At 39.6% G+C, this 21,897-nt stretch overlaps 2 protein-coding genes across 3 annotated transcripts; one reads left to right on the plus strand and one right to left on the minus strand.

Moving 5' to 3' along the window:
- Positions 1-2,839: 2,839 nt before the first annotated feature.
- LOC119918345 (RAD50-interacting protein 1-like) lies at positions 2,840-17,640 on the plus strand. 2 transcript variants are annotated; one of them, XM_038739032.1, is made up of 15 exons: positions 2,840-3,060; positions 5,324-5,449; positions 6,222-6,337; positions 8,327-8,500; positions 8,587-8,727; positions 9,326-9,509; positions 9,686-9,796; positions 10,170-10,395; positions 11,729-11,866; positions 12,910-13,004; positions 13,337-13,441; positions 13,646-13,866; positions 15,104-15,284; positions 15,493-15,611; positions 16,488-17,640. In XM_038739032.1, the coding sequence occupies exons 1-15, from the start codon at positions 2,857-2,859 to the stop codon at positions 16,699-16,701; spliced, it is 2,355 nt and encodes a 784-aa protein (XP_038594960.1). In that variant the 5' UTR covers positions 2,840-2,856; the 3' UTR covers positions 16,702-17,640. The 2 variants fall into 2 exon arrangements, with proteins under 2 accessions (XP_038594960.1, XP_038594961.1); XM_038739033.1 differs by lacking the exons at positions 2,840-3,060; positions 5,324-5,449 and having other exon boundaries at positions 6,220-6,352.
- A 1,684-nt stretch (positions 17,641-19,324) lies between these two features.
- Positions 19,325-21,800, minus strand: LOC119918347 (uncharacterized protein C12orf45 homolog). Its single transcript, XM_038739036.1, has 4 exons — positions 21,494-21,800; positions 20,613-20,687; positions 20,351-20,484; positions 19,325-20,204 (listed from the first exon to the last, which is right to left on the minus strand). Exons 1-4 carry the CDS (start codon positions 21,552-21,554, stop codon positions 20,016-20,018), a joined length of 459 nt encoding a protein of 152 aa, XP_038594964.1. The 5' UTR covers positions 21,555-21,800; the 3' UTR covers positions 19,325-20,015.
- Positions 21,801-21,897: the final 97 nt, after the last annotated feature.

Raw genomic sequence — 21,897 nt, forward strand, 5'->3', positions numbered from 1 at the left:
AAAAAGATGTATGAGGAGTGTCATTACATCCTGTCTGGACTGGACTAGAGAAATTCACTGCAGCTGAACATTAACATAACAGTTAGGCTATCTGCTGACCTCAGACTTTGAGAGAAGAGAACAGGTTTACCTGATGTTCAGTTTCATTGAGTTTTTTCTTTTCTCGTTCCCAAAAGGAGGAGGTTTCGTGCAGAATGTTACGGAATAAAAAGTATGATATTTGGCTTTGAAATTAGCGAAGTGAAAGTAAAAAGTTGCAACAACTAAAAATACTCAAGTAAAGTACAGATACCTAAAAAAACTACTTAAATACAGTAACGAAGTACTTATACTTTGAGAGTGACCTGATTTCTATCACTACGTAGTACTTGTACTTTGTTACTTTTCCACTGAAATAAACTCTGGGTTGCAATGTACAACTGATTTTTCAGTCACAGTTGGGGGTGCTGAGAGAAGGTGAGCCTTTATAATGACGTCATACCAAATGGTGCAGTTTTTCTGTATTAATTTGAATGGCCAGAATACAGAAGCAGGCCATAAAGAGAAGTGGGGAGTTGTACTATAAGTAATAGTAATATATGTATTTTAAGCAATATGTCCTGCTGTGGACAGGGTCGGCAGCAATGCTTATTTTAGGCATGTATAATGTATGTATAATCTTACTCTTGTGATTAAAAGTTTTATAAAGAATTCTGATAATCCACAAAATGTGCAACTTATAAAGGGAAAACTTCTTGTAGCTTGCAACAAAACAGGAAGTTATATCTCCACCTATATGACATCATGTTTGTCTGACTTGGATTGTGATTGTGTGATTTTTTATATATATAAACACCAACGTAGAGTCATTGATGGTCAAACAGTTTTTCTATATTCCCCAAGAGCTTCTTATATAAACAATATGGTTAAATCTCTCATGTGCGACCGGACCTTTGGGCCTACATGGAACCTTGCTGTTTTCCCCCTTCTATGTGTCCTTTCAGTTTCCCTGTTTGTTTCTCTGTCTGGTGTTGTATAGTCTGTTTGGGTGTTGGGCAAGTCGACCTAATGTTAGTGCAAGATGAAAATATAGGGAACACATGTTCCTGCTCCTGCTGCCAACCTGCTCCACATCCACTAATCAAAATGCTGCAGTATATCAACCCCAGCTCTTTACTTCATTCTCCACCACATCACTTTCTCTAGTTCAAGTACTTCTTTGTGATTTTCCTGCGATCGTCGATCTAACCTGTGTAACCTTAAGTTCACTACTCCCCTGGAATCTCCGTTTCTTGCCTCACTCTGTGGCTAAAACTCACCTTATCTTCCCTGCTATTCCTGGTCTGCAGGGACGTGCACAGACATTTTGAGGGGGCAGGGGCTCAAACAAAATGATAAATATATCAATGCAACTCTGAATTCCTTACCAGTTTATTTTAAATACTCAACAGATTTCTACAAAATAATCAGTTCACGCAGAGACCAACTTCTTTAGTATGCATTTGGTTTATCACAAGAACAGGCAACAGCAAAGGAAACTATGCTATGCTACTACTGTACGCTGTAGTAGAGTAGAAAGGCAGTTCTTTCATTTCTGGTGATTATTTCCAGAGGAACCAGATTTTCTGTCAGGATATAGTGATAGTTTCAGCAAATATGCTAAAGTATTTTTTAATAAATGTTACCTACTGAACCTTAGAGGACCCAGAGGTTGGATATGTGATTAGTACCATGATATAGAGTGAACAACACAGCAAGTAATGTAACTAACGTTAGCTAGGTTGTAGGTTAGCAAACTGTGGCTATAGTTGCTGCTGTGAAGCTAATATGCAGAGGATGAGATGGGATGAGATGGGAAATAGGAGAGGAGGGACACAAAAAACTTTGGGTGGACAGCGATACAAAAAGCAACAGACCTTATAGTAGACAAATCAAACTTTAGCCCAACTTTATTTTGAATTCACATACCATACAGGCATTTATTAACAGTTACCACAGTTACATTCAGATCTACACATATGCATCAAAGAGATTAGTTAATACAATCGGAGTAGCATTTATTGTTCCAGTGTTACATATCAGATGACTTATCTGTTTACACAGGAGAAATGCTCGCAATTTTGTTCGCAGTGCAGTGGATAGAGGATGGAAGACCATTGAGAACAATCATTTGTTCAGTTTTAAGTTCATCATTAGCCAGTTAACAGAACAGTCATTCAGACAGCAGACCAGACATTTCGATGGAAGTACAACAAACTTTAGGCTATACAGAGTTCAAATGATGGGTCTTCCAGTTTAATGGGTAGGTCTACCAGCACATATTGGCAATGGCATCAAATGAAATTGCAAAAATGACAACATTGATGCGGTAGTTAGCTTCAGTAAAACAGAAATCAAGAGCATTATTAAACCGAGATTGAAGGAAAGTCGGCAAAAGCAGTGGGGGGAAGAGAGGAAAGGACGGAGGTTTTACAGAGATCAGTTCAGGAAAGTGGGAGAACTGAGACGAAGGAACACAAGAGATGAGGCAATATCAAGACTTAGATTTGGACACACTGGACTAAACAGTAACATTATTTAAATTAGGTAAACATAATTCATTTGCAGTTGTGACTACTGTGAGCAAAAAAGGCAGCTGAATTAAAATTACACTTTGATTTAATAGATATTCTGAAAAAGAAATAACTAATATGACTGAGAGTTTATGTTTTATAATGTAAGGACCGTAGACTGTATATAAAAGGTGAGGACTAGTCATTTTGATCCGCACTCCATACCAGTTGGAGGCGGTAATGAACGTTGTTGAGAACCGCCAACAAAACTCAACAAGAAGAAGAAGAGCGGCAAGATGGCGGCGCCCACAACAGTGCAGCAACGATGAACCAACTGACAGATCATTTTGTAAACTCTGTTTACACAACCAGCCAAGACAGCAAATCATCTCCAGCGGATTCTGTAAAACTACAGGACTATGTAATGGATTTCTTGGAGAAAGAGGTGGGCAGCGACCTGAAGTCGCTGAAGAATGTTGGCGACCTGCTGGAAAAAATTAGAGAGGAAAACAACGTCCTGGAGGAGCAGGCGAGTAAACTGCTCTGACAGTCTTTAGCATGCAGCAAAAAAAAACCCAAGCAAAAACAGGCCTCCTTGTGTATCTATTAAATGCATGTTAATAGATTTTTACGGTTAACTCACAATATTCACACTTCCCAGCTGATACACGTAACTGCTTAGCGTCATTTTACCCAGCACCACTCTGTGGACACGCACTTGCCACGTCGCGCTTGCAACACAACAACAAGCCCAGTGACACTGACGGACAACCGAGAGCCACCCAAACGCTTAGGCGCCACTGCATGAGAACACTTGATGCGCTCAACCCTGTGCTGTTCAGCAGACAGTTTTCCTGAGAAAACTCCTATAATTGCTAGAGACCCCTGCTTTCAGCTCCAGACGCTTTGTTATGCTACCCCTCTCCAAAATGCTTCACTCAGCCAGCTCCCGATTACTTGAGTAAATGAGGCCACTCACAATCTGCAGTATTACTATTATTACTATTTCATACATTTCATTAAACTAAATAAAACAGTAAAAGTTGTTTGTGTGTTAATAAAAAAAAATAAATGTAAAAATTCCGTCAAACTATATAAATTAAACCGCAAGCCTGTGTGTGTGTGTGTGTGTGTGTGTGTGTTTAAAAAAGAAAAAAAAAAATATGTATATATATATATTAAAAATTCTAATACATAAATGAAACGGTTATGTGTGTTATTAATAATACATTAAAAATTTAAATAAAAAATAGATAAAACCGTAAATGTGTGTGTGTATATTAATAGACATAAAAATTATTATTAATTCATTTAATAAAAAATCTGTTTCAAATGTGAAATTTAAAAACAAAACAATTAATAAAATATCAAACAATCAAAATAATACTAATTTGAAAATTAGTACATTTATTTATCAGTCTGACTTTCCACTGGTTGTCCTCAGTTCGTGGCATGAGGAGACATATTTTGCAGCAATTATTTGACATTTGGGCATTTCAACCAGTAAATAGGGGAGTTTCTGTGTGTCTGATATAAATTTGAATTCGGGGTATATTTGTGAAATGTTTGCGAAGTGTTTTTCTCTTAAATGTTTTATATTTAGGGCATGAGGTTAGAAAGTGCAGCTCTGTCTCTACCTGTCCTCTGTCGCACTGGGACTGAGTCTCTCCTCTTGCGGTAGCCAGCTCTGTCTGTGGCGACCCTGTTCTATGGCCAGGCTGTGTTCACTCAGTCTGTATGTTGTCAACTTTTTTCTTAGTTTAGGACATTTTATTGTGCTCAGGTAGTTTGCCAGTGTGAATTCTCTTTTTAGGGTCAGATGACATTGGAATTTACTTTGTGTTTTGGTTGTTTTTTTCCAGTAACGACAAAAATTTCACACAAATTTAACACATGCTGTACAAACAGAACGTGCAAGTCAGTAAAAATATTTCAAATTGTAATGGCTTTAACCCAGGCCAGCAAGTCTGTACAATAATCTCAATAATCAGTAATCTGTCTACACAGAGGCTCTGTTCTGGAAGAAAATGCGTCTTTGCAAATCTGATAATTGGACATACATAAATGTGATTGTACATTTTATACATATTTGTAGCAATGTGATATCTAATTACACACACACACAGTCATACCTGCAGAACTACAGTGCAGGTGGAAGCCAGCAAAGCTCCTCTTCAGTCAAAACCTGCTATCTGAAGTTTCCCTCTTTTGGCTCTTTCAAAGACAATTAAGCAACCATTTATTATTATTATTATTTTTATTATTATTATAAATCAAACTATTGGAAATTTAAAGATGGTGTATTTTAGTCTTCGTCATAGAAGTTCTTAAGCTTCAGCCACTTCAGGCCACTTCCCTTCTAAATCCAGCTCACTTTATATCTGAATCCAAGGATCAAGAATAAAGGCATTATTTTTATCATTATATCATTATACAACACAAGGTTGTATAACAAAAGTTTGTAGTCCCTTCTTGCTGACAAACACATATCTTAACATATAATTAAATGTATATTAAAATATGGTAACATAAATAAATAAAAATAAAACAATAAGTTAAATACAGTACAGTTATTTATACTGTATACATAGGCGACACATATACAACCAGAACATTCTGAAGTGCAGCTTCTGGTTGTGAACCTTCACTCCATCACTCACTAACCTCTCTAAGTCAAGCAGCAGGAAAGTCAAGAAATTGTTCTTTAGTTTGCAACTGACCACGAGACTTGTTCAGTCTATCTATCTACTGAATCAAATATGAGCAGTGACTCTATAATTTGTGTCATTCAGGTTCTCACTGTATCCAGTTCTGTGCCTCCTAAAGTTTCTGCAGCTCTGTCTGCTGCTGAGGAGGCCCGATGTTCCCTGGAGGACCTGCTGCAGCGAGAGCAATCTGTGTCCAACAAATTGAACGAGGTAAAGACTCCGCCAAGAAAGCAGAGAAAAAAAGTACTATTTGAATGAACGAACAAGGCAGCAGTGTGTGGTTATTCACTGATAATGGACTCTCTATTAGCACAAATATCTAACTTCATTGAGTACTTTATTTTCTGATCATACACAAGTACACAAAGCAAGCCAAACATCTCCGGTGGTCACCCAATGATCAGTGTTTCGTGTTGTCACACTAAAGGATTTAATAACTTTAGACCTTGGAAATAGTAGTTAGCAATGTCCACAACACTATAACATCTATTACAGGTCTGTATTATGGCTTTTCATAAGACAGTATAAAGGTGACATTTCTGTTTGAATCAGAAATGATCTGATCTAAGTAACAATCTGACTATAAACTATATAACCTAGCCTGCAGGGCTGTTATAAGGCTGCTGTTTATTACATAGATAGATTTTATAGGTCAGTTCTGATTTCTAACACTGCTGCCACTGTGGTGAGAATTAAAAAGGGCTTTAGACCTTGGCATGGCAGCTGTCAAAGTGTTCTGTAATTATAAAGGGTTATGAGGTGCTAGAGCTGATCCCAGCTGATATATATATATATATATATATATATTTTTTTTTACAAGAGTCACTTCCAAATGTTTCCATTATGTTAATTTAACAGAGAGATGAAGCCAGCCAGCAATATTCCAGACTCAACATCTCACAGAGACCTTCCACGTGCACCATTCTGGGAGGTATAATCAATTGTTTGTTAATGTTAATGTTAATGTTAATGTGTCTCCCAGCACCTACAGGAGGCCCAGCCTTGGATGGATAGCCTCGGTGAGACGCTTAAACAAGTCGACATTATAGAGAGTCACATGAAATACCTACGCTGCCTTCAACATATAGAGGAACTCAGGTACTGTGAATGAGGGTAAGGGGATGAAGACACTGATTTAGTTATCAAAGAGAGAGAGATATGACAGATGTGGGAACCGAGAACGGAGACATAAATAAACAGCAGAATTGAAAAAATAAAGAACCGTGAAAGCAAAACAGGCTGAATTACTGTGGATTAGTAGTCTAATGCGTTAACTGTAATTTTATGGTTTTCAAATTTGGAAAAACAGGTAGTCAAATCTACCATTACTTCTCTATATGTTCAAATCATGCTAAAATAGACATGCCATGTGAAATTTCATTGTACCCGAGTGTAGGGCTGGACAATAAAACAATAACAATAATTATCGCATTATAATTTTTTTCAATAACAATATAACAAATTTTCAATAACTATTCAATGAATGTTTGATTTTATTCACTTGAATAATACACTAATTAGGACTTTTTATCATGTTAACGTTTTTCCCCATATCGTACAGCCCTACCCGAGTATAATGACAATAAACATAATTATTTTATTCATTAGTTACTGAAGTCACAAACTTGTTGCTTGATTAAAACTGGTTGAACTGAAGAATGAGGAATACATGTAAAAATAAATGACATCTTTGGGCAGAGTGAAAGAGCAACTTAAAATGACCATTGAAAAATGAATGCAGAATTGTTGTTGTTTTTAAAAGTTAAAAATTCAAAAGAAAAAGCAGCCGTTTTGAGCAGTGCTCTAGAAAAACGCCTCATGTTACAGACCAAAGGGAGTTGTTATCCCTGAATCTGCCTCAGCTCAGTGTGCGGTAGTATGTGGTAGCGAGTCTGAGCGGTTGTAATTAAGTGAGTCTGTCTTTTTCCAGTAGTTTAACATTGCATTTCATCATTTATCAACTTGGAGAATAATTACGTTTGTGCAGGTTGCACAAACTCCAGCCTGTCAGGACGTCCAGTACACAGTTCTACTAACAGGAAAAGGACTGGCGCTGGCTCTCGTGCCCTGGTATGTTTTGTGTAGGTGAAGAGACGGGACTTTACTGCTGCATCTGTAACAGAAAACACGATCGGAGGATTATTTTCTCATCAATTTGACTGAGTTTAGGTTTGAAATGTCAGCCTGGACAGCTACTGTGGTTTCTTCAGTACACGTCACATATCACGGATCCGTCAGATATTCCGCTCGACCACAACGTGGACTGCACTGTAAATATTATTTTTAAGGTTTGCTAACTTCCAAATTAGGGTTAGGTACAACACCGTAAAATGTAGTCTGGTCCATCAAATGGGTGTGAATTAGGTCAGCTTGATAGCAAAAATCATAATCACGATTACTAACACGATTATTGATTGACTTAGGAAACATCATTCATTTATTGAACTTTTAAAATGATAATGAAATTCAACCGCGGGGTTCTGTCGGGAGATGCAGTTACTTACCAATGGTGAGGAAAGTAAATCCGGTAATACGTTAGAAGACGGGGACATGTCAATTATTTTACAAGCACAGACCAGATAAAGCAAGGCTTAACACCGATTTAGTATAAGCATATATAATGTGTAAATTATTAAGCTGTGAGTAGAGGAAAAGTCTGCTAGCCGCTAAGCTAATTTATGCAGTGTAAAATGTCATAAGCTGATAATGGTGCCTAAGAAGTTGTGGCAGTTATAACTCATGTCATCTTAGGCTTGGACAATATAAGAATAATTATCACAATATAATTTATTTCAATAACAATATAACAAATGATCAATAAATATTCAATAAATGTTTGATTTTATTCACTTGAATCATACATGCATTAGAACTTCATTTTGTGCTGTAATTAAAAGGTGCGCTGGATTTATGACACAGGACAGATGTGGTGCAATAATCTCCAAACTGCTTGTTTTTTTTCTCCTGCATCACCCCATCCTCATTTTAATTAAAAAATATTATGCTGAGTTTTAATCTGACCAAAAAGGGTTCTCCCTCTCTGTGACTGCTGTGGGCTGTAATGTGTAAAGTGTTGTGTGTTTGCAGCGCTGCAGTACAGCAGTGCCTGATGACCAGCAGTGTCTGGGAGGCCATCCGGGCAGTAGACAGCATGGCTGTGCTGGACGCTGGACTAAACCAGTCTGGGTGTTCTCACCTCCAGGACTTCCTCCGTGAAACACTTCACTTCTGGCACAAGATCATCAAAGACCGACTGGCCAGGTATAACCCCACCCAGGGCACACATGCAAAGATACAAGTTATCAATGTATCGTTGTCCTAAATCCTTCTCTTCAATTCTTTCATAGTGATTTTGAGAAAGTATTGACTCAACTTCATTGGCCGATCATCTCCCCTCCTACTCAGTCCCTGACACCTGTTGCCAACTGTCAGGAGATCAACAGCCAGCTGGAGCTGCTTGTCCCACAGCTGCTTGCCCTGCAGACCTCGTATCCTTCAGTTTGGGCTTCTACACATATATGTTCTGTACACATCATTACCTTCACACATACACAAACTCTGTCTCAAACTAATTAAATTCATATCCAACTACTTTGCGTTGGCTTATATGCTTTGGAGGAAACGTAGTGGCACCTGGATTACAGTCTTTAGCCACACTACTGGTGTGGCTGTAGGGAGGGCAGTGTCTGTTGGTAGTCAAGAGTAAAATATTATGACAAATACCAGAAGGTCAATGAAATACCTTCACATCCACCAGATGGGTTGGGGCAAAACTTGGTACAGACGTTTGTGCTTTCCAGACGGTGTATCCCAGTGACTTTATTGATCCCCTGACTTTTTATCAAGCGCCACGAGCAGGTTGACATTTTTGGTTCACAGTAAGATGTTTTGGCAAGTTTTGGATGGATTGCCTTGAAATTTCCATGCTGATGAGAATGTTCAGGAAGAAGTATGAGATGACATAGAAAGAGGGTGACAGGGCGGTGACATGACACGGGGTCCCCAGCAGGATTCCAACGAAGGACGATGTCGATTTGGAACACTGCAGGTGCTCCGGTGTTTGGTTTCTTTAACTTCCTCTGGCAGTGATGACCTCGTGTCCCAGAGGGCTTTGGCCTCCCGTGCACCCTCTACCCAGCCGGTTCCTTCCGCCACACCTGCGTCCCAAGCTCCTCCCCTCTGTCTTCCCATCCAGATCTTGCTGACGCCGCTCAGCAGGAGATTCAAATACCACTTCTATGGGAATCGGCAGACCAACTCCCTCAGCAAGGTCTGTCACACACAGAATCACATATACACACACGTGTATGTCTGTTATTTTTACTTCTGCAAGGACAGCGAACTGGATCAGAGAGAGATGAGTCGTCTCCACAGAGGATAAAAAAACAAAAAGTATTGGCAAAGTTTTAGATGCTGATGCTGCTCCTCTATCCGTTCATCTTTCAGCCAGAGTGGTACCTTACACAGGTTCTGATGTGGATGAGTAACAGCTCGACCTTCTTGGAGGAAAAGATCCAACCTATACTTGACCGAGCTGGGGCCAACATCAGTGCCAGGGTATGCTGTTCTCTAATGGGCTCTACTTGACTGCTTTGACCCCTCCCCTTCCTGAAAAAACTGTTTTGACTGCACTTAACCAGTCTGATTTCAACCAGACCAGAATACTGTTTCTGTATTTATTGTACTAAAAAAGAACATAGAATAACGTTTGAAATGGAAAATGAATCATGTGTCACTTACAAGTATATGATGTGATGTCATACATTTTAAAACAATTGTCATTTGATTAGGAACTGTGATAAAAGGTAGAATATTTCATCAGGTTATCTGTGCCACTGTGTTTATTTAACACCAAAAAACGACCTCAAGAAGGTGTTACTGAAGAATCGACAAATAAAACCGGTAAATTCCCGTTGTCTTGACTGTGTAGGTGGAGCTGTGTCGAGGCCTGCTGTCTCTAGTCCAGGAGAAGGTGGCCAGCGATGCCTCCAGGCTGCTGTATGATGACATGCTCTTCTGTCACTTGGTGGAGGAGGTGCTGCAGTTTGAGAAGGAGCTGCGGAGCAACCAGTCCTACCCAGCAGTGCTGCCTGGTCTGCTTCACCTCCTGCTTGAGGACGCAATCCTTCAGAAGTGGCTCACTGTGGAAAAGAAGAGTAGGTTGTGAAGAATGAGGGTGCTCAGCTGCACGACTTAATGTAGAATAAGTGTCATCTTTCACTCCCAATTTTGCATTAGTAGTCTAAAGTGTATTTTAGTTATTCTATGATTATTAAGTCACTTTATTATTAGGTCATCTACAATTTATGTTCCTAATAAAATGAGCCCTTGGCAATTTTACTGCAGGCTAATTTCATCACCTGTTGTTGAAATGCAGTGTTGCAGCAAACTTCTTGTACCGATGACACTGCAGTTATAGTCTGTTTAATTTATTTTTTTATTTTTTTTACTTTACAGTGCCTAATTTTGCTTCTGGGTTCCCTGGAAAACATAATTTGTGCCTGACAAAAAGGCCTATTGATGGATTTGTGTTGTTCTCCATTCATATTTTGTCACATCTACGCAGGGTTTATCCAGCCACCAAACTACTATTTTTATTTTATATTTTAATTCTTCAATTCATTTAGTCATATTTATATACTTGTTTGACACCATACAAACTACTCCACTCACATATGTAGACAAAAGATGGCTGTAAATATTAGGGCAGCGGCTGTTTCAGCTCGGGTTAACTGCAGTAAAAGTGGTTCTAAGTATAGAAAAACCCTCCAAATTGCTGCAAGAACTCTTTTTTTTGGATGTTTTGACTGTTTCTTTTTACTGGGAAACTGGCTTATCATTGGACATTATTGGACTACCAAAAAAATATGTTTTCAGCATTGTTTGATAATGCTTAATGTATACATAAAAATAATATTTTGCATTATTGATTAACAGACAGGCAGATTTGGCCGATGACGAGATTGCAGGTTGATCTACCTAGACTTCTTCTCACTCTGCTGCTGTACAGTTGGACTGTGGTAATATCAGGAAATAAACGAGAACGTGACAGCGCTGTCACATGCTAATAAGGACCTTTAGTGTCACAGTTAGTTTATGTTACAGAGTGGAATAAACAGTATATTTTTATGAAATTACTACCTCACCACCCGTCTGCTTCAACCTCATCAACAAACCATCATTTTATATTGCCATCCATAAAACACTCTACATCTCTATTAATTAGGTCCTGATCAAGACTTTTTATTTGGCCCCAACCCCGATCCTTAAAATATTGAGTATCTGCTGATACTGATTCCAATCAATACTTATTATTATTTACTTAAAGCTCAGGTAGGTAATTTGTTATAGAAGAATTTTTGAGATTGCATAATATACAATCCCAAACATACCACAAGTCAATTCAGATATGCAGTCTGCGTGGTCTCTGTGCGTTTGCTCAAGAACAGTGAAAAATCATCATACCCCTGTATTCCTCTGTATGTACAGTGGCGGTGGAGAAGATGGATGCCATGCTGTCGGCTGAGGGAGCTTGGAGCTCTCAGTACAAAGATATCAGTGATATGGATGAGCTGAAGGCTCCAGATTGTGCTGAGACGTTCATGACCCTGCTACAGGTCATCACTGGTAAGACAACATTTCAGCGAGTCTCATGTCTCACTGTCAGTGCGCCCAATTTCATTCAATTTTATACATGTTTTTTTCTGACATATTTTGCATTACCTTGCAATACATTTGCATTCCCTTTGATTCATAGCAGACTACAATCTGACAGCAGCGTGGAGCAGGCAGGTGGTTGGTTAAGAAGCTAAAACCAGCTTAGATTTTATAGAAGGAGCTGGAGATGAGGACCAAATTTTGTATCTCGTCTCATTGATTTGTTTTTCTGCCGAATTGTCAAAGAATTGTGTTGATTGTTGCTGATGAAGCAAGAGAAACAGGCCAAACTGAATCCAGGGAACTAGAAAGGGCTGTGTTTGAGTCACTGGTAGAATTTTCAACAGGGATGTGAAATGAGCCAGGACCAAGTGTAGTTAAAGTTGATGAGTGGTGAGTACATCAATGACAGGCTAGTGTCGCTACCTATTTAATTAGAAAGTGATCTGACACCACGGATGTGATAGGAGAGACAGACCGAGCAGAAACCTCTAAAACATCAAGTTTGGAGGTTAAATTTAAAATGGACTAACCAAACCCACACCTTGTTTAGTAGCCCGAGCAACATGGGCGTCGTTATAGAAGGGATGATGGTATATACTGTGCAAGAGTAGACATGTTTTGGGTAGAGATCTGGCAATATTGTTTCCACCGTGGGAGCTATGTAGCAAATCAGGTGTTCTTGCATGATCTCACAAATCCAGCTGCCTCGCAAGGTAACAGGATTTGGGCAGCAAGACTGCTTAACACACGTGACGTGAAAGGGACAGCTGCGCTAAGGCATCTCTAAGATGGTTTGCCAGCTGCTGCAGAGAGAGTGAATAGTGAGAAGCAGTTGACAGGAATGTAGGTCATGTCACCTGCAAGCCCGTGAAATGTGTGTCCAAAACGGGGACCTGCAACTTAACATCACTCCATAGCATTACAAGTGGTCAAAAACTTCACGTATGCTCTTAAAGCATCTAAAAATGTTTGAATAAATGTCTTGTGTTTTTTGTCATCCTGCTGCACAGAGCGGTACCGAGCTTTGCCCTGTCCTTCTGCGCAACTGAAGTTCCTGGGGCTACAGAGAGAACTGGTAGATGACTTCCGTATACGACTCACCCAGGTAATAATGAGGAAGACACTCTACACTGGTATCAATGGAGAGAAAAAAACCACTAAAACAATAAAGGAAAGGTAAGCGTTTCAGAAACCCTCTTAAAGAAGGAGAGAGGCGCTAACTAGGTTGCGTGTTTTAAGAATGGAAGGCATAATAAGCTATATTTTCAGCCTGAATGCTTTTGCTCAGTAAAAAAATATTTTATGTTGAATTGTCCTCCATTTTTATGGACTGAAATCAATTAAATCTTTGAAAGAGCGGAAGGGCAAGAGAAAAATTAATGAGACAGCTGGTTGATTGATTATACATACATAGATTTATTTTTTTTTGCTTTCCAGGTGATGAAGGAGGAGTCTCGCTGCCCGCTGGGTGCCCGTTATTGTGCCATCCTTAATGCTGTCAACTACATTTGCACCATCCTGGGAGACTGGGGAGACAATGTGGTGGGTGGAGTTTATTTAAATGTATGAAATGTTTCAATTTCGTGTGTGCGCGCGTGTGCATGCGTGCAAAATATAGCCCTATAATTTTCAAGTGAGAACAAGCTGCACTGAGCTGCCAGAGGGCAGCCAGAAGAGAGTGACATTTTTGGTAATACCCTTTCACTGATATTTATGTGTTTACCAGTTCCTTTATTCTGTCTGCAGTTTTTCCTACAGCTGCAGCAGGCAGCAGTTTCACTTGGTGAGGAAGTTGTACTGGGGGGCCTAGGGGTGATGGAGGTGGGTCGTCTGGCTTCTCTGGAGGGCTCTCTATTTGAAGGTCTTTTGGCGTTGCTGGAACGACTTAAAGGAGACATGATGGGAAGACTGCTGGAATGGACCATCAGAGAAATCACAGAAAAAGCCAAACCATACCGCCAAGACAGGTGAGACATCAGCCTGGTGATGAGTACGACATCAACTGGTGTTTTAAAGATTATTATTATTATCAGGTTAGGACAGATATAAACTGTGTGAAATAATTTGTATGATGTATTTGAGTCATGTCGTGTGAAAAGTTAACAATGTTTTATATCACAAACACAATCAATGTGAAATATGACAATTCATTGATGGTCTCATGCTGCCCTCTGGTGGAGTGTCTGAGTGTAATGTAAAAATAACTTATGCTCAAGTGAGCATAAAGGTCTTGAGCTCCATGCCCACAATAGCAAGTGCAAGCCCAGATGAGGGCCAGCCTTTTAAGACCCTGAGCTCAGTACAAATGGTGACTTTGACAGCAACAGCACCTTATTTGCATTTGAATAGAAGCTGGATTACATAATGAAACATAATTTTAAATAAATCACTGGATCATTTAAGACAAAAGGTTTGCGTAACAATCAGTCAAACATAGTGAAAGTATAAGTAAAGTTATACTTTCACTACGTTTCTAAGGCCTTAGGGTTTAGAGCACATCTGGCAGTCAAATGTCTTTAAGTGCAGACAGGAGCTGTTTATTCCTGCATTTTGTGTTCCGTGCAGTTGTATTTGAGATGTACATTTTAAATGAAGCAGTGTATTCTTTATGAAACTGCTTGAACAAAACATGATGGCAATTTATCCCTTAAAGTCATGGGAGATAAATTGTAATCTCAATTCTGAGTGAAAACAATTGGGATTCTCATTTTGAAAACTGTGCAGCTGTACTATAGCTCAGGACAGTTGATGCATTAAAATGTAGGACTAGAGAGAGTTGGAGCTGTGATTGCCTACCGAACTATTATTTATTTTCCTGACATTTTGAGTTTGGATGGAGCTGCACAAAAGCTATCCCTTCCCATCATTCCGTTTCATCACATGTTATATTCAAAGCGAGCGGAGGCCGACTATTTGACATAAACTCTCAAATCAATTTTGCTTTGAGCTGTTTTAACCAAATTTGGTGCAGATGTTCACAGGCTAACTCGGAGTTGTGCTGCATAATCTTGGGACATTTTGCCTTTAGGAGGATTTCTTCAGAATAGCTTACTCCACCTTTAATCCCCTTGGTACTTTGCCTGTGCTGTTTAAAAAAATAGATTATTTCCTCTTCCCAGTGTTTTTGTTCTATAAAATTTCAAATACAAAAATAAAGCTTTGCACTGATCTATTCTCTTTCTTTTCATCTTTACTTTTCTTTAGGTGGCTGTCCCTACCATCCCAGCACGACCAGTCCGCCATGTCCCTGTCCAGCTCAGCATGTCCCATGATGCTCTGTGTGAGGGACAGATTGTTGAACCTTCATCAGGTCCTGAGTCTTTCTCTGTTCCAACTGGCCTGGCAGGGCCTGGCGGAGAGACTTGACAACTTTCTTTACCAGGATGTAAGAGATGAAAGCCCTACTGTGTGTTGACCTGTAGTTTTAAATTATCCAAGCATTCTACAACATCCTTGGGGTGGCACATAAGTCTACAGCAAGGGTCTACTGGTTCCGTTATAATGTTGGCGACTAAACAGCTGACCCATGTGGTTTCCTAGCCGTGCAGTTCCAATGAAATAGTTGTCAACATATCCATGTGTCTCTCTGTCAGGTGATCCTGTCTAATCATTTCAGTGACGGTGGGGCAGCTCAGCTTCAGTTCGACATGACCAGAAACCTATTTCCTCTGTTTGGTCACTACTGCAAAAGACCTGAGAACTTCTTTAAGCAGTAAGTGCGAGTGAGAGAATGATGAGGCTCAACTTGTTCACGTGTACCTCTTTTCTCAGTGCTACAGCTGTCCGTGCTAGTATTATAACTAATAACAAGTATTATATTATTAAGTCTCTTTGTTTTTTCATGTGCGGATGGGTGGCTATTATGGAAATTTTTTAACTATGTCTGTGGTAGCACTGAGAAAGTCACACATCTAGAATAGAAATGCAGGCGAAACTTAAAGAAGAGTGTTTGGCTTTTACAAAAGGCATGTGATGTGGAAACATGGGAGAAGATGTGCTTAAGAATTGTATCTAGTAAACTTATTTTATGGAAAACCCCAAATCAGATGCCAAATACACTGCAAAAACTGATCACTCAAAAACAAGGGGGGAAAAAGCCTTAAAATGGGGGAAATATTACTTAAAAAAGATAAATTATCTGCCAACTGAACAAGAATATTTCACTTGCTACTTAAGGACAAAAAAACTTGCAAAAACATAAAAGCTGCCTGGTAAGAAGAAATATCTTGTCTTATTTTGCCTTCAGTTAAGATAATTAATCCTACTTAGATTTTAGTTTTTGCAGTGTATTAGTCACAGCCGATCATTTTTAAAACGTGTCTTTAAGATTGAGACTCACTTCAGTTCTGGGGTTGTGACCAGAATTAGGCAACACAGTCATGACCACGTTGTTTTTCTCTGTTCTCCCAGGGTGAATATTGTAGCAGCTCAGCACTCTTAAATGAATAATAATAGAGTTGCACCACTGATGAAAAAGCACTTTCCTTTGCATCAGATTGGATTGTAATGAGCATATAGCCAAACTAAGAACATGATAAGAAAACACTGAGCCACTCTGTCTCCATCTGCTCTCTTTATCTGTCCGCAGTGTGAAGGAGGCCTGTATCATCTTGTGTCTCAACGTCGGCTCTGCTATTCTGCTAAAGAATCTCCTGAAGGAGTCGGAGGAGGAGACGACAGGTTGGACAGATGCAGGAGATCCTTCACCACAGTCTGCACTGAATGAGTTGGGAGTTTACTGCCTGGCACCCTGTGACGTGTTGATTCTCCTCAGCCTCAGAGCCTCCTGGCCGGGACAGTAACAGTTCTCCCCGGCAGTATGTGTTGGGGTGGAGTGTGCATCAGACCGAGTGCTTGGCAATTGTTTCTTATTCCATTTTTGCCATTAGTACGACGGAGTATGAAGGCCCACATTAGGGGAGGTGGTGAGATGAAGATTTTTTTTATTTATTTAGCATTTCGAGAAGAAAGTCAACTCCTTTAGTCCATCAAATCCAGTTACAGTGACTGTCCACCATGCCATCTGCTCTGTAAGCTACATCATAGACATAGGCCTATAGGTTACATCCTTGGAGTGTGAAGGCAAGTTTTTTAAGAGGTGCAACTGTATTCCTAACTGAAAGCAAAAGCTGTCAGTGATGTAGCCGACATGACAGCTGGCTGGCATGGTCACTCTAACGTGATTTGATGGCCTAAAGGAGTTGACTTTCTTCTTGATACGCAAAATAAATATAAAAATTAAAACCAATTTATTTTTTTTCTCTTAATGAGGCCCTAATACTTACATCATCATTAGCATTAGTCTTCTTTGTAAAGAAGACAGGTAACATTCGTCAGTTTAGTGTTTAATAAGTTTATATTATTGAGATGTCATTGCATGAACTCGCCGACCTGCAATGCTCTCGCCTTCAGTTGCCCCGCAACTACTGGTTAATGGGGTTGTCTTTGTTTTTGTGTGTCACTGAGAGTGTGTGTGTGTGTTTGATAACCTAACCATCAGGGCTAATTGGTTGATACTTACATTTCCCTGAAAGACACAGCTGCCCAGTGTTGCGCTCATGATATAAATGAAAGGTGCACTGTGGACTTCTTCTTTAAAACATAACAAGTTTCTGTTTATATTCAGTGTTGCTCACTACAACGCATGGTGTGTATCCTTGAGGTCTAGTGGACATGTTGATGCACTTCCTTCATCATAAAACATTTGCAAAGCCAATAAAAAACAAACCCACGTGTCTGCATTGTTTGCATCCATGTTTGCTCGCTAGCAGTCGACTTCTTCCCTGATATGAGATATAGAAGGCCCATGTCCGGATCTGCAATACCGGCAGACGATGTCAGATTCTTTGACCAGAGCAGAGATCTCAAATCTCAAATTACAAATGACAGCTAGATTTACTATAGATTAGATGTATTTCTTGTATAATTCATTGCCCATGAAATGCCAATGAGTTAGTTATCCGTGTTTTTGAAGGGATGAAAGTAATGCATTATGTGACTCATTTTTTTGAATACTACTTTCAGTAATCTCACTGCTTTTTTTTAAATCACAAGTTGCAGCCGTTTGAGAGTAAAAACAAAAGTCAAATGAAAAGTCCCAATAAATTGTGTGAGAGCGATACACACTCTCTGGGAAGCACATGCTGGATGTGTACGTTTACTGGCTGAGTGTCAGGGGGGTAACGCACCCAGAATGTTGCGAGACCAACAGGTGCACGCGGGGTCTGGCTCAGGAATGTTTAAATGCTGAAGTGCTCAGTGTGGATCCTCCAAGTGGCTTCTGCATTCACATGCATTTAAATCAAAGAATAGCATAGGTGTTCTTCCCCAGGCTCTGTGCATGTTCCCATGGTGCATCACGTGACTCTACTGCACAAAATGGACCAATCACATGCTGCCTACTTTGGTTTAGAGGAACAGGTTGTTATAACAGAGCTATGAAGAATATATTTTAAAATATTACAAAAAAAACACTGTTGCTGCAAATAAGGCGAGAGAGGAATGTTAGCTGAAAAGTGTTAGCCGACTCGATGCCTGTTTATTTCTAACGTGACAGCTGCACGTCGTAGAGCTCCTAAACTTTAAACTTGATACAACATATTTAAACATTATACTAATGACAGTAATCCAGTTATGTTTTTAAATGTGCTGCAAATGAAATAAAGCTAATAAACAAGTTGGGTCTGTGGCTGGCCTCGTGTCTCTAACTGTCACTAAACAAAATGTAAGAAACTGATGCCCAGAAATCCATTTATTAAAAATGCACAGTGGCAGATAGCCAACCTGATGGGTTTTAAATAGTATTTCCTCCATATGGAGGTTATGTCACTTATAATATAATCCAACAGATTAAAGAACTTTAATTTCTAGAAAATGCGAATGCTGTTTTTATCTTTGTATAAAATGTGTCCTATTAGATTATTTAAAGTTGTTTAATTGTATGTTGCATCTTCTGTACGTACAACTATAACACTTCTTCCACAAAGACCTGCTGACCTACAACATGCTGCCAGAAATTCTTTTCCCTTGTTTATTTCAGTGGTTTATTTGTTTTTGCTGTAATATTTTGTTGCTTTGTGTATACAAACATGACAGGTTTTCCTTAACATCAGCGTTTTCTTCACTGTGGATCGGTATGATCAGTGCTTGATGTCTGAGACATGAAATAAATCTGACTCCACAGTCTGCGCACGTTGAAACAAACTGATCCTGGTTCAGTTTGTTAGATTAACTGGAAACCGTTTTTTAACAATAAGGCCTGCGATTCTGAGTGCAGCTTATTCAGAGTTATCTGGATTAAGAACAAGACTTTTCAAGTTGAACCCCAAACATGCTTCTTTTCACCAGTAGCAAAATATTAATCTAATTGTGATTTCAGATGAGAATGTGTAGGTTAAAGAGAAGCCGTCTATTAGAGTGAACAGATCTGTTGGTAAGATTTTTACAATTTAATTTTCATAAAAATGATTTAAACAACTATGTGTGATGAAATGAAATACAATAAAACTAAATCAGCTCATGTAAAAACAAACAAACAAAAAAAAACATATAATTTGCAACATTATGAGCAAAAGAAACAACTTCAACTTTCTGACTAATCAGACCGACTGAACCAGAGAACATGGCGTTTAATTATGAAAATTTGAAGGAATTAACAGGATTATTTCAGCTGGCTAATGGGTTAGCCTGAACTGATTCAAGAAAATCACAAATGTGCCTCATGAAAGCACAAAAAGCTTGTAGGCCAAACTGATGTGTGTCAGCTCATCAAAACAGGGGCCAAACACAAAGTGATCCAGTGTTCCACCTAAACACATCCTGTACGAGAGGTCCTACGTTCAGATGATGGCCGGGCTGGATGAGGTAATCACATACTGTGTTCTAGCTCCAAAGGCACTTTTGCAGCTTTGACCTTTAACTGTACAAAATAATATTTACTGTTCTCATACGGATCAGCATCAGGACGATCTGCATCTCTCCACACAGGAGTTTTCTGCTCTCATAGTCTGTGCAGTGCACACAAGGCAGAGGTTTTGTCATTGGTCGGTTTTACCCACATCACCTCAGAGGTCAAAGAAATTCAATCTGCAGCCAAAAGTCTGTCTGGGCAACTTTTCTACTCTCCTTGTTGATCAACAACCTGGATGTTGGCTTTCTTCGTCTTGCCTTTGTCTCCAGGTAATTTGAGGTTCTGCTCTGTGATGCCGTTCTCCTCGCCAGAGTCTGACTCCTCCTCGGAGTCCGAAGTCTCCTCTTCCTCTCCAGAGTCGCTGTCTGACCCGCTGAGATCCACCAGCGCTACGTCCTGAGGACAAGAAGAAGAAGACCTCATGTGACTCAATCAAAGCTTACAACTAAAAGGAGCCTCCCTTAAATGTTTAAATGTACGTTTGGAGTTTTCTAGTTCACCAGAAGGAGGCAGGAAAGCTTTAGCTCTACCAGCAGACTCACCATCTCTATGACCCTCTCTGCCTCTTCCACGCTCTCTATATCAAAGCATCCAGCAGGAGCGTCCTCCATCTGCTGCTTCAGCTTTTCATTGGCCTCGGCCATCTGAGGCAGGAAGCTCTGCAGCCGCTCCAGCACTGATGCGCAACAAAACACATCATCACACCTCTGTCTCAAATGAATTAGTTGTACTGCAAATCACAAGTACTGTTCAGTAATACCCAAACAGTAACTAAAACTGCAGAAAAGTGATGCTTGGTCTCACCGCTGCTTCTCGGGACTCTCTCAGTCTGCAGGGAACCGCCAGCCTTTGGCTTGAGGAGAAGCTTCTCACTGAGACCTAGCAGCACAACAAACAAGCTCACTGAGTTATACAGCACCCGTTTCCCTATAATGAAAATGCTAAAAATCAAGAAAGGCAGGACAAAGTCACCATCTTGAGGCATTTGTAATGCTTAAGGGTCTCTGAATGGTCCATTAACAAAAAGTTTTCCAACCATTTAACAGTTTTCACAACTGTGCTAATGCTGATCGGTGTACAAAATGCCAAGCATGCTATAGTGGACAATTAAATAAATGATGTTTCCTTTAAAAAGAAGGTGAACTCTGCAGCTGCGCCCTGTTTTAGAGCTGGGCGATGATTCAATATTGTTAACTAAATTTCTGCTCAATTTCATGACCTTTTATCACCATTCTACTCGTTTGACGTACAAATGAATAATAAAAACTCTGTTATAAGTGTTTGTTTGGCATATAAAGAATTCTGTCTCGTAACATCAATTGGATCATTTCAGGTGTGATTTTGCAAACATCTGTTCAGAAAATATCCTTAATAAATTGAGAATGATCTCACCCATATCCCATGGTTAACTAGAGGATATAACGTTACTTATGCACTCATTGTTACGAATGATATCAAAACGAGCGATTTCCCTTGGACTTCCCTTATTATAACTTAGCAGTCTAACAAAGAACTATGAACATATCGCCCTAACCATATTCACAATTACTAACAGGACTTAGAGAAGCTCTAGTTAGCTAACTTTTTTTAGTGTATCGTCACGTTAGTTAAACACAAGCTTAGCGTCAAACAGTCTTATTCTCAAAGGAACACTTTAAATTTACTGCTAATAAAAGCATTCAAACCTCCTCCGTTACCACACGACAGCAAAGCCTGCGAACGCGTTTTCTTGACGTTTAATTCCATTTCAGAGGGGACACGATTCTCTTCTCAGGTTTTGATCGGCATGTGTGCTACAAGCGTGAACAACATCCGGGTGGAAGGTAGGACGGTGCTGACGCTGTGATTTGAATAGCGCCCTCTACTGTTTGAGGAGGGACCGACGAAAGTACGCTGTGAAGTTCACTGTATAAATTACACCGACTGTTCACTGACAACGAATATGAAGGCTAATGAACAAGTAGACCATTAAAACATCGTTAAAAGTCTCAATTTTGAACATATCGGAAACCAACGAACCAATGAGCTTTATGATAAAAAGTAGACTACTAAAGCGACGTGTATTCAGCGCCTGCGCACTTTAATCACA

The sequence above is a fragment of the Micropterus salmoides genome, unplaced genomic scaffold (assembly GCF_014851395.1).
Source record: "Micropterus salmoides isolate LMB-PRFRI ecotype aquatic unplaced genomic scaffold, ASM1485139v1 Ms_hic_scaffold_23, whole genome shotgun sequence".
Lineage (NCBI taxonomy): Eukaryota > Metazoa > Chordata > Actinopteri > Centrarchiformes > Centrarchidae > Micropterus > Micropterus salmoides.